This window comes from Drosophila gunungcola, unplaced genomic scaffold (genome assembly GCF_025200985.1).
Source record: "Drosophila gunungcola strain Sukarami unplaced genomic scaffold, Dgunungcola_SK_2 000247F, whole genome shotgun sequence".
In the NCBI taxonomy this organism is placed as follows: Eukaryota; Metazoa; Arthropoda; class Insecta; order Diptera; family Drosophilidae; genus Drosophila; species Drosophila gunungcola.
The window spans coordinates 19,194-34,830 of record NW_026453408.1 but is presented as its reverse complement, the minus strand read 5'-3'; the positions used below and the strand labels follow the sequence as shown (position 1 = coordinate 34,830).

The following is a 15,637-nucleotide window of genomic DNA, read 5'->3' as shown; positions in this document are numbered from 1 at the left end:
AAGAAAGTACCATTTAAAATTAATGGTAGCTCCTTTTTTTCTGCGTCTTCTTTGCTCATTTTAAGATTTGTTGTGGCGTTTTCTAGGAACCGATGTCATCGATAAAAGTGCACTGTTTAGGTAGCAACGGCATTGCTAATTTAGCATTATACCAAATTCCAACGGAAAATATTTTTGCATTCTTACCATAAAGACCTCTGTGAGTAAGTGGTGGAACTATCATATTTCTAAGTTTTCGACTGCATTGCTGTGAAGCAGGGCTATTTCTAATATGCACAATATTTACATACACGTATGGAAGTACCTAAATACCTTACATAGCTAAAACTTAAGGTAAACGAAAATTCGTACCTAGGTAAGGTAAAAGGTAGCCAATAATTTTTTTATTTAGGTAAGGTAAAAGATACCGAAAAAAATTACCTAGGTACACACCTAGGTACAAGTACCTAGATACACCCCAACACTGTTACCATGTCGAATGATGTGAAATAGAGCTTCTTTTGTTGGTAACGGATACTGTTCGACGTCGATTTGTGCGTTGACTGCCTGTTTAAAATCACCACAAATACGAATATTGCCACCTGGCGATGCCCAATTGCTGAATTTGACTGGTTTCCAAATTCCGGCTTTTGTGAGTCTGTCTGCTTCGGCTTTAAATTTGTCCATTTGAGCGAACGGACTTTGGCGGCTTTTATAAAACTTTGGTTTCGCAGATGAAGATTTTAAAAATACGCTGGCTTTGAAGTCTTTAATGAAACTCATGGCTGTTTTAGACACTTCGCTGTACTTGTTGCAGATGTCACTTACGTTGTCATTATGCACCTCAAAAATGTTTGATACTTGCATGGTATCAAATCCAAAAACGATAAATAGACATGCACAAGAGATTAGTCAAAGTTTCTATATTTCCCACGATTTTGCGACAGTGTGCAGCTCCCCTAGTAATGGTATTGGTGTATGTCCAAACGCATGTAAAACTCGAAAACACTTGTGCAATTTCGGCTTCTGCATCAAGGCGTATGTATTGGAGTTTATCACGGATGCTGATGCTCCGGAATATTATGGAATATATTGCTGAATTTTACTGGTTTCCAAATTCCGGCTTGTGTGAGTCTGTCTGCTTCGGCTTTAAATTTGTGCATTTGAGCGAACGGAATTTGGCGGCTTTTATAAAACTTTGGTGTCGCTAAAGATTTTAAAAATACGCTGGCTTTGATGTCCTAAATGAAACCCATGTCTGGTTCAGACACTTCGCTGTACTTTTTGCAGATGTCACTTACTTTGTCATTATGCACCTCAAAAATGTTTGATACTTGCGTGGTATCAAATCCAAAAACGATAAATAGATCCATGCCGAAGAGATTAGCCGAAGTTTCTATGTTTCCCACGATTTTGAACACTTGTTTCTCTTTTTCTCTGCACTTTGCGACGGTGTGCAGCTCCCCTAGTTATGGTATTGGTGTATGTCCAAACGCATGTAAAACTCGGAAACACTTGTGCAATTTCGGCTTCTACAGCAACGCGTATGTATTGGAGTTTATCATGGATGCTCCGGAATCCATTTGAAATGAAATTATTTGTTTTAATATTTCGATATCAATAACTTTTCTGTTTTGTTGATATTTTACTTGACCTGTGAGACTGTAAACAGCTTCGATCACTTCGACTTCGTTTGCTTCGTTCGTATTGGACTTTACTTCCCGGTTATTTACTTGACCTGGCCGTTTGACATTTGACTTGACATACTTTGACAAACAGACGACTGCTATATGACCTTTCCTACCGCACTTGTTTGTGGATCGCATTGATTGGATCCTGTTTGTATATGTTCTTTGTTGTTGCATGTGAGTGGAGTTGGCTGTCAGTTTTGAAGACCAGATGGCCGGACTGAGTCATACGAAGTATGTATTATGATCTGATCTCGTATCATCTCACCTACATAATTAGACAAACAACCGTTTGCGTTGCACACAAATTGACATTCACAAGCGATCCCATTCAAAATTGTGAGTGCTTCATCTCTCTTTTAAAAAAATCGTAGCGAGCTGCTACAATTTGATGTTTTGTGGTGAAATGCACCGTGAGCTTGTCTTTGAGCTGCTTGTATGTGTATGTGTTCAAATTGTTACTCCCGAATAGATTTTTATATAGTTCGAATATGTTAACACCACACCATGAAAGGAAATGAGCTTTTTGTTTTTGTTCTGCACTAACCGATTATGCGTTGAAGTGCTGCGATAATTTTTCCAGATATGACTCCCAATTTTATTTTCTTTGTTGAATTTGTGGAATGGAGGACACATAGGTAATTTACCCGCGTGGCTTAAATCACTAGCAACTAGAGAAGCGTAAGCTGCTGTAAATTCTTGCTGTTGAGCAAGCATGGTCTGGACTACGTTCTTATCTGCCGGCATCTTGATGAAAATCAATAACCGAATATGCGTTGAAGTGCTGCGATAGTTGTTCCAGATATGACTCCCAATTTTATTTTTTTTGTGGATTTTGTGGAATGGAGGACACATAGTTAATTTACCCGCGTGGCCTAAATCACTAGCAACTGGAGAAGCGTAAGCTGCTGTAAATTCTTGCTGTTGAGCAAGCATTGTCTGGACTACGTTCTTATCTGCCGGCATCTTGATAAAAATCAACGACTACGCGACACTATATTACAGAAAAAACAATGTGTTTTTGCGGCTGATAGCACGGTTTACAGAAGAATATTGTATTCCTGCGGCTGCTTTACGATTTATATAAAAACGATATATTCTTGTTGCTGAGATTCTTCTTTTTATCCTCGTCCCCAATAATGTTGTGTTTGGGCAGAAGCGATCTCGTGTTTGCTGGGTACAGAATAACTAAAGTTAGCATAAAGTTAGCCGAGCAACTTTTGAAATTTAAACTTTTTTCCTATCGACAATTTTCCGTTTTTTATCCGTAAATTATTCGTGAAAAAAAAAATTTGCGGCTCAGTTTTTTTTTAAAAACTATGATATCAAGTTAGCAGAACATCTTACTAAACTTTAATTGTTTTTAAACGAGAATTTGCCGTTATTTATCCGTAAATTATTCGTAAAAAAAAAATTTGCCGCTCCTGTTTGTAAGGACCTTTTCGTGGGCTGGGATAAGCTTCAGTCCGGCCAGAGTCCTCTACAGTTAAATTTGTAGAAACACAGGAGACAAAAACGGGACTGGGAGTTGCCGCCGGGATTTTGTTATCGGGATCACGTGGCCTGCCTCGTTGGACTAAATTTTATTACCAGCCCGTGTTACGTAGAGAAAACAAACCTCGGAAACGCAAGTTCACTAAATTTTATTACCAGCACTTGGGGTTTGAATTTCCCAAATTTATCTTCTTTTTATTCATTCTTTATTCTCCCTAACCTTCGCACTCAGTATTGTCTGTCTCTGATCTCTGCTTCTTATCTTACTTCGGAGCTTGGTCTGATGTCGCCGCCCGCTGGTTCTTTCCGCTGTTTTCCATGTTGGTCCTTTCAGCTCGGCTGCCGCAAAAGAAAAAGATCGATCCCAGCCGATCGCTGTTCCACGTCGACACGCTTTTTGCTCTTTGCAGCACGCTCGTGCCAGCACTAAGCTTGCCTTTAACAGCACGCTTTGCGCTTAACAGAACGCTTTGCGCTTAACAGCACGCTTTGCGCTTAACAGCACGCTCGCTCGTTCACGGGTGATTGCGATAACTTATCGATACTATCGACTTTTGACCCAACTGGCCAGCTGACCGATCTTGCTGATCAACACTGGCAACCTCGCGCGCTTATATTTGAAACTAGGATATCTAAGGTTTTAAGCTTAAATCTATATTTGAAAACTTAACATATAATGACACCTTCAATGGCCGGATCATAATAATGCCTTCAATGGCTTAGATGCTGGGTTTCAAGTGGGGAAGATGTGAGGCGCCTTAAGCGTACTCACACCCCCCTTTACTTCGGGGTGGTTAAAGAAGTGGGCGGAGGGCCACGGTGACTTTTCCCCGAGCGGTCACGTTGACGCGAAACGTTGTCTTATGGCGAAGATATGGTGCGCGCCGGCGATCCTGAGCCTGGATAAGCGTTCCAGGGCGGTGCGGAACGCGTTCTGAAGCCTTTTGGCTTGTTCCGTTGGGTCCAATGGCGAGGCATGTAAGTCGTATGCGACCGCATCGAAGAGGGCACCTGGCAACCTAGGCTCCCGACCTTGTACTAGGTAAGCCGGACTAAACCCCGTGCTATCTGGGATGCTGGTGTTGATGGCAAAGGAAGTTCTCGGGCAGTAGCTGGTCCCATATCCGATGATCCTGATTCACATATTGTGCTATCAGTGTCTTGATAGTACGGTTTGTATTTTAAATTCGCTCTTATACATACAGCTCACACATGTACATCTAGCTCATTGTAATCTCAAACTTGAATATTAAAATCAGTGCATATTAGAGATCGAAACAACTCGGACGTTTCACTTTGATAACTCTGCATTTGGGCAGAGTCCACACATTTTGGCGACCGTGACAGGACTCTGCATTCGGCAAGTCCCAACATAAATCCTTTCGCACACAAATCATTCTCTCTGCATTCGGTGGAGAAATAGGTTCCAGCATCGCTAGACCGCCAGAATACTTTGTGTATTTTCGGCACGCATTGCACTTCATCGGCAGGGCAATTGGCATCATCGTTTGATCTCCGGAATCATCGTTGGATCTCCAGAAGTATCGTTGGATCACAGGAACCATCGCCACTGGTTCGTCGTGGATACCCCATAACCGTCGCAAGTACAGATTCGCAAGCTAAGGAACAGCGGCACAAAGTGGACGATAAACCGTAAGCTAGCTTCGCAAATGCAATCGCTGTTTTGTCATTCCACTCTGACCATATAAGTTAACCAAGCCCATGCCTTTGGCTTTGGGGTCCGCTCTTGATTTCCCTACCAAATAAACAAACAAATCCTAAAGTAAACATAAGTTTCCACTCGAAGCCCAATCAATTGCGTTCTAAGTTCAAACTATTGCGATCCAAGCCCAAACAAATTGCATCGGTCAGCATATTTGAATTTCACAATAGGATGCCATGATTTCATCCTAAGCTTATATTCTAAACAAAAGGAAAAGTTCGAGAAGCTCAAAGAAAAGCTTCTGGCCGAGGTTCGTTGGATAAGATTTTAGAATTAAGCGGGCAGTCCATCTTTGATCAAGAAACAGTTCGGAAGTAAGAAATTCGATTGTGAAAAATTAAGTGTATTGTACTTGTGAAATTAAATAAAAAAGTTTATCACCAAGTTACTAAAAATAAAAATATATTTTTTTAACAATACTACTAGTGAAAAATTTAACTGGCGCCCAACGTGGGGACCCAACCATTTTTAGTGGAAAAATTAAAACATCCACAACAAACCAACGACACCCAACATTGTGAAAGTGATCGTGATTAAAAAATTTAAATGGAAATCAATTAATGCAATAATCCATTTAAATAGCTGGTAATAAAAGTGGACCGAAAAAATTAATTCACAGTACAAGAAAACACAACAAAAAACAAATAAATAAAGAACAATAAATCAAAAATAACAAATACTACACAAAAACAAAATTAATAAAGACAGTTAAACAAAAACACAAATATATCAACTGGAAGAATAAAAACAGAAATATTTCATTTAAACAAAGAAGGAAGGAAGGGCTGAAGGGCATTCCCTCGCCAAAATTCAACACGACTACAACGAAAATAACAAAGAAGGAAGGAAGCTGAAGGGCATTCCCTCGCCATCATCAAAGAAGAAAAGCTTAATAATTAAAAGATCGTAAGAAATATGAACAATTATATTTAAGTAAAAATTTAATTTGAAAGATAAATTATATAAACATCCTGGAAGATATAGAAGATTTGTTGAATCTATTTAATAAATTAGAAATGACCGATAAGCCAAGCACAAGTAAAATGGCGAATCAAGAATTAGAAAAGCAAGCCTTTTTGACCATAGAATTAATAAAACAGATTGTTTCAACAGAGGTAAATTCTTTAAAAAACGAAATAGAAACACTGAAAGCAGAACTTCAAACGAATGTCAATAAAGTAGAAGATTATAAAATTGAAGAAGTTGACAATTTGATAAAATGTGAAGAATCCTATGAAATCATTAAATCAGTTCCAGAATTTAAGGGGAAACTTAAAAATTATGTGAGTTGGAGGGAAGCAGCAGAAAACGCTATGAGTCAGTATATTCGAAAAAGTAAGCGATATTTCGCAGCACTATCAATATTAAGGAAGAAAATAACAGGAAAAGCAAACGATGCTCTAACCATCCACGGAACAGTCCTAAATTTTGATGCTATTTTAGCCAGGTTAGATTTCGTTTTTAGCGATAGAAAACCGCTACACATTATCGAACAAGAACTAAGTATTCTTACACAAGGAAAACTAAGTGTAATGGAATATTATAACCAAGTTTACAGGAAACTAACATTACTGACTAACAAAACTATAATGATATAATGGTCGTAATAAGCCAATCACTTCAGAAATTAATGATAGACATAGACAGAGTGCATTAAGAGTTTTTATAACTGGCCTTAACGGCCCAATATCATCGACTCTTTATTCCATGAATCCAACTGACTTGCCTAATGCAACGGCGTTTGTACAAGAGATGGAAAGAAACAACATGATAGCAAAATTCGCTCACAATTTCATTGGAATGAGTTATATAAAATATAACTCAAATTATACTACTAGCCCAGAACAAAATAATAATTATTTTAATCAAAAGACCACTAATTACAATAATTCAAACTATTTGAGATACAATCAAAGATCACCACAACAAGTTAAAAATAATCAATGGAATCAGAGTCAGAATAATAATAATCAGTGGGGAAAAAATAATAATTGGAAGTTTAATAACAATCAGGTACAGCCTGCTCCTGAACCCATGGAGATAGATGAATCAATCCAGTATCAAATTCGTCCTAATAATAATTTTAACAGGGGTAATAATAACAAACAAAATTATAATAATTATTATCCAAGAAATAATTATAATTAAAACCAAGCGCAAATAACAAATATAAGCGCCACTCAAAACAAACCAATTGAATCACATCCACAGTTAAAGCGGGAACCAACGGGTTCAATTAATCAGCCTGCTCAAAAAATTATGAGAGTAAATAACATAGAAGAGGATCATTTTTTAGATCAGAATCCGGAGTAGGATTACCCTACTTAATGAGAACTGACAAAAAAATCGAAAAGGAATTAAAAGTTTTAATTGATACAGGAGCAATATCTTGTTACATAAAAAGGGGAATTTATCAAAATAAAAAGAGTTCCCAATTTACAAAAGAGTTTTAACCATTAATGGGTTTACAATAATAAAATATTATCATTTAATAACGATATTTAACCCAAGACAAGTATTTTATGAAATAGAAGGGTTAGAGTCCGACTTACTTATAGGTTTTAATCTTTTAAAAAAAATAGGAGCGGTAATTGATATTCAAAAAGGGACCATCATACGGGAAAAAAGAAAAATTACTTTACGATGAGGATAATGCTTTAAACCAATTATCGCTAACAAATGGAAAAATTATCCTTCCATTAAAAGAATATATTATAAAAAAATACTTTGAAGAGCAAAGTGGAAATAAAACAGATTCACAAATGGTGGAACAAAGTTTATTTAGCTTGGGATCACAGAATCCTGAGCAAGCCGACGTAGAATTATCCGTCAACAAAAAATCAAATAGTTTGGGATCTAGAAATCCTGAACACGCCGACGTAGAATCATTCGTCAACAAAAAATCAAATAGCTTGGGATCTAGAAATCCTGAACACGCCGACAGTAGAAAAATCCGTCAACAAAAAATTATATAGTTTTGGAAAAAAAATTCCTGAACACACCGACGAAGAATTTTCCGTCAACAAAAAGTTAAAACGTTTGGGAACACAAAACCCTCAACGTGCCGACCTCGAACTATCCGTCAATAAAAAAGTAACAACTTTGGGATCAAAGGATTCCGAAAGAAATAAAATAAATAATATTAAAAAGTTAAGTTCAAATCAAGTAGAAGATTTGGAGAAAAGAATAATTGACATAATTGAAGAGGAACACTCTAAAATAAACCTACAAATTCCTTTTAGAACTGATATTCGGGGCGAAATAAATACAAATAACGACAGGGCCATTTATAGTAAACAATATCCCTATGCTTTATCAGTTTCAGATTTCGTTAACAATGAAATCAATAGAATGATACATGAAAATATTATAAGGCCGAGTAGAAGTCCTTACAATTCACCAGTACTGGTGGTACTCAAAAAGGGTCAAAATGAAGACGGTAGCCATAAACACAGACTTGTAATAGACTACAAAAAATTAAATGAGAACACAATACCGGATAGATACTCGATGCAAGACCCATCTGTTATATTAGCCAACTTAGGAAAGGCAAAATATTTTTCCACAATTGATTTGGAATCAGGATTCCATCAAATTCTTATGAAAGACTCAGATATTGAAAAAACATATTTTTCTATTAACAACGGAAAATTTGAATTTTTACGCATGCCTCTCGGGTTAACCAATGCGCCCAGAATTTTCCAGAGAGCAATGGATGATATTCTCAGAGAACAAGTAGAAAAAACATGCCACGTCTACATGGACGATATTATAATTTTTTCAAACACAATCGAGCAACATTTCTCAGATTTAACTCAAATAATAGGCATTTTACAAAGAGCAAATATGAAAATTTCTCTCGAAAAATCGAAATTCTTTAAATTAGAAACCTCCTTTCTTGGTTACATTGTTTCTTTTAATGTAATCAAAACAGATCCTGAAAAAATTTCCACAATCTCAAGGTATCCGTTACCAGAAAATATTAGAGAACTTCGAAGTTTTCTAGGCTTAACTGGCTATTACCGAAAATTTGTCCGTAATTATCCAAAAATTGCAAAACCACTTACAAAATATTTAGGAGGGGAAAATGGAAATGTAAAAATATCTACAAAAGTTTTAATACAATTGGACGATTCAGCTATACAAGCTTTTAACGAACTAAAAGAGAATCTAATAGCACAAGTTGAACTAGTTCAACCAGATTACAGTAAAAAATTCACTTTGACAACAGACGCATCAGACGTAGCTATTGGGGCGGTATTATCAAAGGATAACAAACCAATTACTTTCATTTCTAAGACACTTAATAAAACCGAGCAACTTTATGCCACAAACAAAAAGGAACTGCTAGCAATAGTATGGGCCTTAAAAAATTTGAGAAATTATTTGTACGGAGTAGTTGGCATAGAAATCCAAACGGACCATCAATCTTTGTCTTTCACGATTTCGGACAAAAATCCCAACGTAGAAATGAAAAGATGGTATTCTTTCATAGAAAGCTTTACCCCAAAAATAATATATAAGCCCGGTACAACAAATGTTGTAGCCGATGCATTATCTCGAATACAAATAAATAACATTACAAACAGTGATGTAGAACAAACAGAACAGTCAGACTCAAATCAAAACACACAGCATTCTGCTGACAGTAGTTTTGAAAATGTAATACAAGAGACCCGTAAACCGTTAAATCAGTTTAAGCAACAACTGTTATTAACAACGGGGAGGTTTACAATACATGAGTCACTGGAAGTTTTTGGCAGGACACGACACATAATTGAATACGATACACCAGAAAATTTAATAACTATATTTAAAGAGTATATTCCACCAAACATTACGGTAGGAATTCATTGTACATTAGAGGACTTATATCACATTCACTAACCCATTTCTTTTTACGAGAATCTTTCTTCAAGACATAGAAAACGATGAAGATAAAGCCATAATTATAGAAGAAACACACAGTCGAGCTCATAGGGGTCTAGATGAAAATTATAAACAAATCAGTAGGTTATATTATTGGCCAAACTTATTTAAAAAATTGAAAGAATATATAAAAAATTGTGTGATTTGTAATGAAAATAAATATAACAGGCACCCAATAAAAATTCCAATCGGGGAAGCCGCTATTCCAACTAAAGAAGGAGAAAATTTACATATAGATATATACTACGCGCAAAACTTAACATTTATTACTTGTATAGACGCGTATTCAAAATACCTTGTTGTAAAAGAAATTCAAAATAAGTTAAACATTGAAATTAAGGTAATGGAACTACTTCAACAATTTCCCCAAGCAAAGTAGTTATGACCGATAACGAACCTAGTTTTACCTCGGCCCAATTTAAATCATTTGCACAAAGGTGTGGAATTACTTTGCATTACGCAGACCCAAGACACAGTACTTCAAACGGACAAGTAGAAAGAGCACACTCGACATTAACAGAAATAGCTCGCTTGCATAAAAGAGGAGTTTAATTTAACTAATTTTTCCGAAATAGTTATTAGAGCCGCTCAAAAATATAATCAGAGCATTCATTCCACAACAAACGAAAAACCATTTGATATCCTATATAATAAAATTGATCATGATAATATTCCCATTATCTTGAAGAATACACAATCTAGAATGTCAGAAACACATAATGAGAACAGAAAAGAAAAAGATTATCATGTAGGACAAGTTGTTTATGAAAAGAAACTTAAATCCAGATATAAAAAACAAGTTGTAAAGGAAAATTTACCTAACAAAATAATAATCAACAATAGAAATAGGATTATTCAGAAAGATAATATTAAATTCTAATATAAACAAAAATATTTTATTTTCAGAAAAATGTTTTTTCAGTACTTATACTCAACCTATTACTTTTAAAAAAGTTCTGAAATAATTTACTATACAAGTCACGAATATTTATTATTTAAGGACAATAAAGACGTATTGACGTACGATTCATACGCAGATTTATTTCACATAACTAATTTAAGTTTTTATGAAGAAATAATTAACACGGAAACCAGATCTTTGACCAAAACATCAAAAACAGACATAGAATGGGAAATTTCAATGGACTTGGAACTCATTAAATTAACTTTATCAGAAATAATGCCAAAAAGACAAAAAAGAGGAATTAATGAAATAGGAACTTTATGGAAATGGATAGCAGGAACTCCTGATCATGATGATTTCATAAGCGGTTACTCACATTTGACTTACCAAATTTATTAGATACTATTATCTTAGCAAAAGCCAAAATTTTTAATACAAAAATTTTAAACGAGAATGAAATTAAAGAAATTTACAATCATGAAAAACAATCTGTAGTATTATCTGACCTAATGGAGATATCAACTATTAAAATTTTGATAAATAATGATTTACTTGTAGTTTACATAAAATATCCCATGACTAACGGTAAATGTGACCTTTACAAAACAAGAGCTCTTGCAAAATCCGATGGAAAATTATTAATAAATAATGAAGTTGCCAATTGCAAAAACAAATATTACCTAATGACTAATTTTAAGAAAGAAATGTTAACAACTATTGTAAATTAAGTTTTGAAACTAGTTGTTTTATAAAATTATTGAACGGCGAAAAAGCCAATTGCTCTAAAATAAGAGAAATTAATAATAAAATAGATATCTTACAGGATGGTGCCATTTTAATAACAGGAAAAAATTTAGTAGACAACACTCAATTAAAAGGTTCATATTTAATTTTGTTCAATGACTCAATTATTATTAATAACAGCACCTATATTAACAGCGAAAACAAAATAATAAACTATATAGCTCAGCATAAATTCATAAATTATGACATTTCCGAATATATTGCTTCAAATAATTCGGAGCTAACTCTTGACAATATAAACATTATCAATCCATTTGTAAAAATTAATAATACCAAAATATCAGTTTCCTTTATATTATTAATTCTTATCATTATATTTTTAATATTATTACTTTACATAATATATAGAAATTTTGTAACCAAAAAACAACGGCCAGAACTAGAAATCAGTACAAACCAAGAAAAAGTTTTAAAAAAAGAAAATACAAACCAAGATGAAATTTTAATAGAAGAAAACACCAACCACGAAGAAACTTTTGAAGAAAAAGATACAAACCAAGACCAATGTTTTTTTTCAAAACTAAGAGAACGCTTAAAAGAAATCCATAATGAATCATGGCGATCCATTTTAGAAGGGGGAAGGGGGCCCGTGAAACCGGGCCGCTTATGGAATTAATAAACAATTTTTTCAAAATTCAATTTAAACAATTTTTGCCTATGCCTTTGCATTTGCCTTTGTCTTTGCCCTTGCCTTTGGCTTTGGGGTCCGCTCTTGATTTCCCTACCAAATAAAAAAACAAATCCTAAAGTAAACATAAGTTTCCACTCGAAGCCCAATCAATTGCGTTCTAAGTTTAAACTATTGCGATCCAAGCCCAAACAAATTGCATCGGTCAGCATATTTGAATTTCACAATAGGATGCCATGATTTCATCCTAAGCTTATATTCTATACAAAAGGAAAAGTTCGAGAAGCTCAAAGAAAAGCTTCTGGCCGAGGTTCGTTGGATAAGATTTTAGAATTAAGCGGGCAGTCCATCTTTGATCAAGAAACAGTTCGGAAGTAAGAAATTCGATTGTGAAAAATTAAGTGTATTGTACTTGTGAAATTAAATAAAAAGGTTTATCACCAAGTTACTAAAAATAAAAATATATTTTTTTAACAATATTACTAGTGATAAATTTAACTTATACACACATACTTGTGCAGCTGGTCTGCAAATAAATGAGCCAAAAATTAAGTTACTCTCGCAAGCATTGGAGTGTTTCTTTTTCTCACTCAGAACCAAAAGGGCATTGCCAACATATTCGGCTAAGATTTTGTTTCACAATAACACTTTGTTTTCGCTACCTAACCCTTCGCAAGATGATTACGCCTGCTGACACTCAACTCGTGTCTTTAAGACAACAAATGAATACAATTCAGCGAAACCTAGTTAATCTCAAAGCTCGCATCGAACCGCAGAACGACCTTGCTGCCCTTGAATGCCAGTCACAAATTTTGGAATCGAATTTTAAGCAAATTCTTCAAATTCAATCGCAGATCGAACGGCTGGATGCGGCCGACGACGGCCGTCAGGAATTGGAGGACATACTCACAGTCACCATAGCAATTATCATCACTCGTATTGGGGCAACAAAAAAGGACCGGCCAGAAGATGCAAGTTTCTTCAATTCATCGGTAATTAAATCGTTTACCATCGTTAAAGCTACCTAAGTTCGACGGAAAGCATGGTGACTATATAAAGTTCATCACTGCCTTTACTAGCATGGTACATGAAGACTCTTCAATATCAGATGTTGACAAATTCAACTACTTGCTTAGCTGTTTGTTTGAAGCCGCTCTGAGTGTTGAGTCCCCCTTTCAAGTCTCCGAAATCAATTATCCTAAGCCGTTAATGCAGTTAAAGGAGCGCTACGATAAAAAAGTTTTAATTTTCATAGATAACATTTCTAGCTTTTTCGATATTCAAATGATGAAAAGATCCGATCCCGCAGTTCTTCGTTGTATCTTGGATACCGTTTCCGCGCTGCGTGAGTCGTTGTTGTCGTTAGGAACTGAAGCAGATGTTATGAACGCAATATTAATTTATCTTGTTTTATCTAAAATTGATGCAGATTCAAAATTATCCTACGATCGGGTTCAAGAATACGAGGTCTTGCCTACCTGGGAAGATTGTTACCGCAGTTTAAGCCGTCACTGTAAATGATCATCTGAAAAGACGCCAAAGGAAAGGCCCACACAGAATAGGAGAGACTTTGTTGCGACACAGGGTGGTTGTAAAAAATGTTCTGCTACTGGTCACGTTCTCACTCAGTTCTCATAAGTTCGGAATATTTCAGCCAGATTACCTTCTATCAGTAAATGAATGGCATTTACAATTCGCTGTAGCGAAGACAATATCGCTTAATCAGCCAGAGCGTTTCGTTGGCACTTCACAGTGAAACATACCTACAGAGATTGACCTTGCAGATTCTACATGCCTCACAAGATTGACTTACTCATCAGCACACAAGAGTTTTTGATTTACTTTCAAATGGATAAATTTCTCTGGGTACTGGCCTTCCTTGCCTGGTCAACATGGCACGTTCCTCGGAGCTGCAAGATGCTTTAGAAAGGTTTTGGCTAATAGATGAGTTTGATTCGCACCATAATTGTTTCACCGGCATTATTTGGTAAAAACAAAGTTTCTAACATCTGGACGGGTCCAAGTTTGCTTGCCCTTTAAAGAGAACCCTCACAAGTTTGGAATGTCTTTTGAAATTGTCAAATCCCGATTTCTTCAAAATGAACGTAGGTTGAACCACAACCCGTTGTTAAGAGAGATTTACGTGAAATTCATGAAGGAATACATAGCTCTGAATCACATGCAATTGGCATCTGATTTCGACTCGCAGAAGACCCATTATGTAATCCCGCATCATGGAGTCCTTAGATCAGAAAGCATGACTACCAAGCTGCGTGTTGTGTTTGATGCATCGTGCAAAACAACGTCGAACATTTCTTTGAATGAGTTGTTGATGATTGGGCCAAGCATCCAGCAAAATCTTATCTTATCACTTCTAGCCATTCGCTTACATCGTCATGCACTTGTAGCGGATATCTGCAAGATGTATCGCCAGTTTGAAATATCACCAGACGATCTTATGTATCAACTTGTTCTCTGGAGAGAATCCTCTGCTCCGCCTCTGGAATTGTTTCAGCTCAACACTGTCACTAACGGCATGTCCTGCGCACCATTTCTAGCAATCAGGAGCTTGAAATATATTGCGGATAACTTCTCAAAGCAGTTTCCCATCGGAGCAGCCGTACTTAATGAAGAGATGTTTGTCGAAGACCTCCTTACTGAAGCAGACAGTGTCGAAGTGTAGTGGAGTATAGAACCTCATATCGTATGTTTAGTTGCGCCACCTAGCGGGCGGTTTCGGCTGTAAAGGGCAACCTTAAGAGGGGAAGATTAATCGTCAATAGGTAGGACTGCATTAGCGTTAACGTTTTTAGCGATAGCCCAGCTCTAATCCCGGTTGTAATCCATCTTGTAATATCCGCCCTCGAAAACCTTATGATTTCTTCTTAATCTGAGTCTCGACCTGAGCGGTTGTATAGCTGGCAAAAGAACAGCGATAATACAACTAAAGTACAAGCGATAATACAACTAAAAGTAAAGAGGTTGTGGCCGATCAAGGCTTTCGCAGCTCACCACTGCACAAATTTTTGCGCGGCATACGGTATTACAGTGGCAGTGAACCAATTCTTGGCCAGATTCTGGCCAAAACGGTTAGTTACCACACCCTCACGGGTAAGTCATAACCTATAACCGGTGCAAGTGAACATGCCCTCATTCAGGCGTTTTATTTGTCATAGGGGACGGCGTTCTTACATGCCCTTTCGTCGCCGAGTACCTCCGGCGATCATATCGTCAGTCATTTCTGCCCCAAAAAGGAAGTTCAGTTCGTCCACGTCTTCGTCTAAACCCCGGAGCAGCGAGGAGAAGGAAACGCCATCAGGAACTCAACATAACCAGCGGAAGCAGCATGCCGCAATAAGTTTTCAGTGCATTTTTTTTGGTATCATACGTCTGTCGACTTAATTAAATTGCATACCAACAAGTGATTATAAACCCGTCTGTGCTCTCATAATCTGCAGCTATGGCCTACAGTAATTAAATCCCAGTGT

At 36.3% G+C, this 15,637-nt stretch overlaps 1 protein-coding gene across 1 annotated transcript; it reads left to right on the top strand.

Annotated features, from left to right (window-relative positions):
* Positions 1–14,041: 14,041 nt before the first annotated feature.
* LOC128266046 (uncharacterized) lies at positions 14,042–14,832 on the top strand. The gene is made up of 2 exons (XM_053002320.1): positions 14,042–14,136; positions 14,259–14,832. The coding sequence occupies exons 1-2, from the start codon at positions 14,042–14,044 to the stop codon at positions 14,830–14,832; spliced, it is 669 nt and encodes a 222-aa protein (XP_052858280.1).
* The last annotated feature ends 805 nt before the right edge of the window (positions 14,833–15,637 follow it).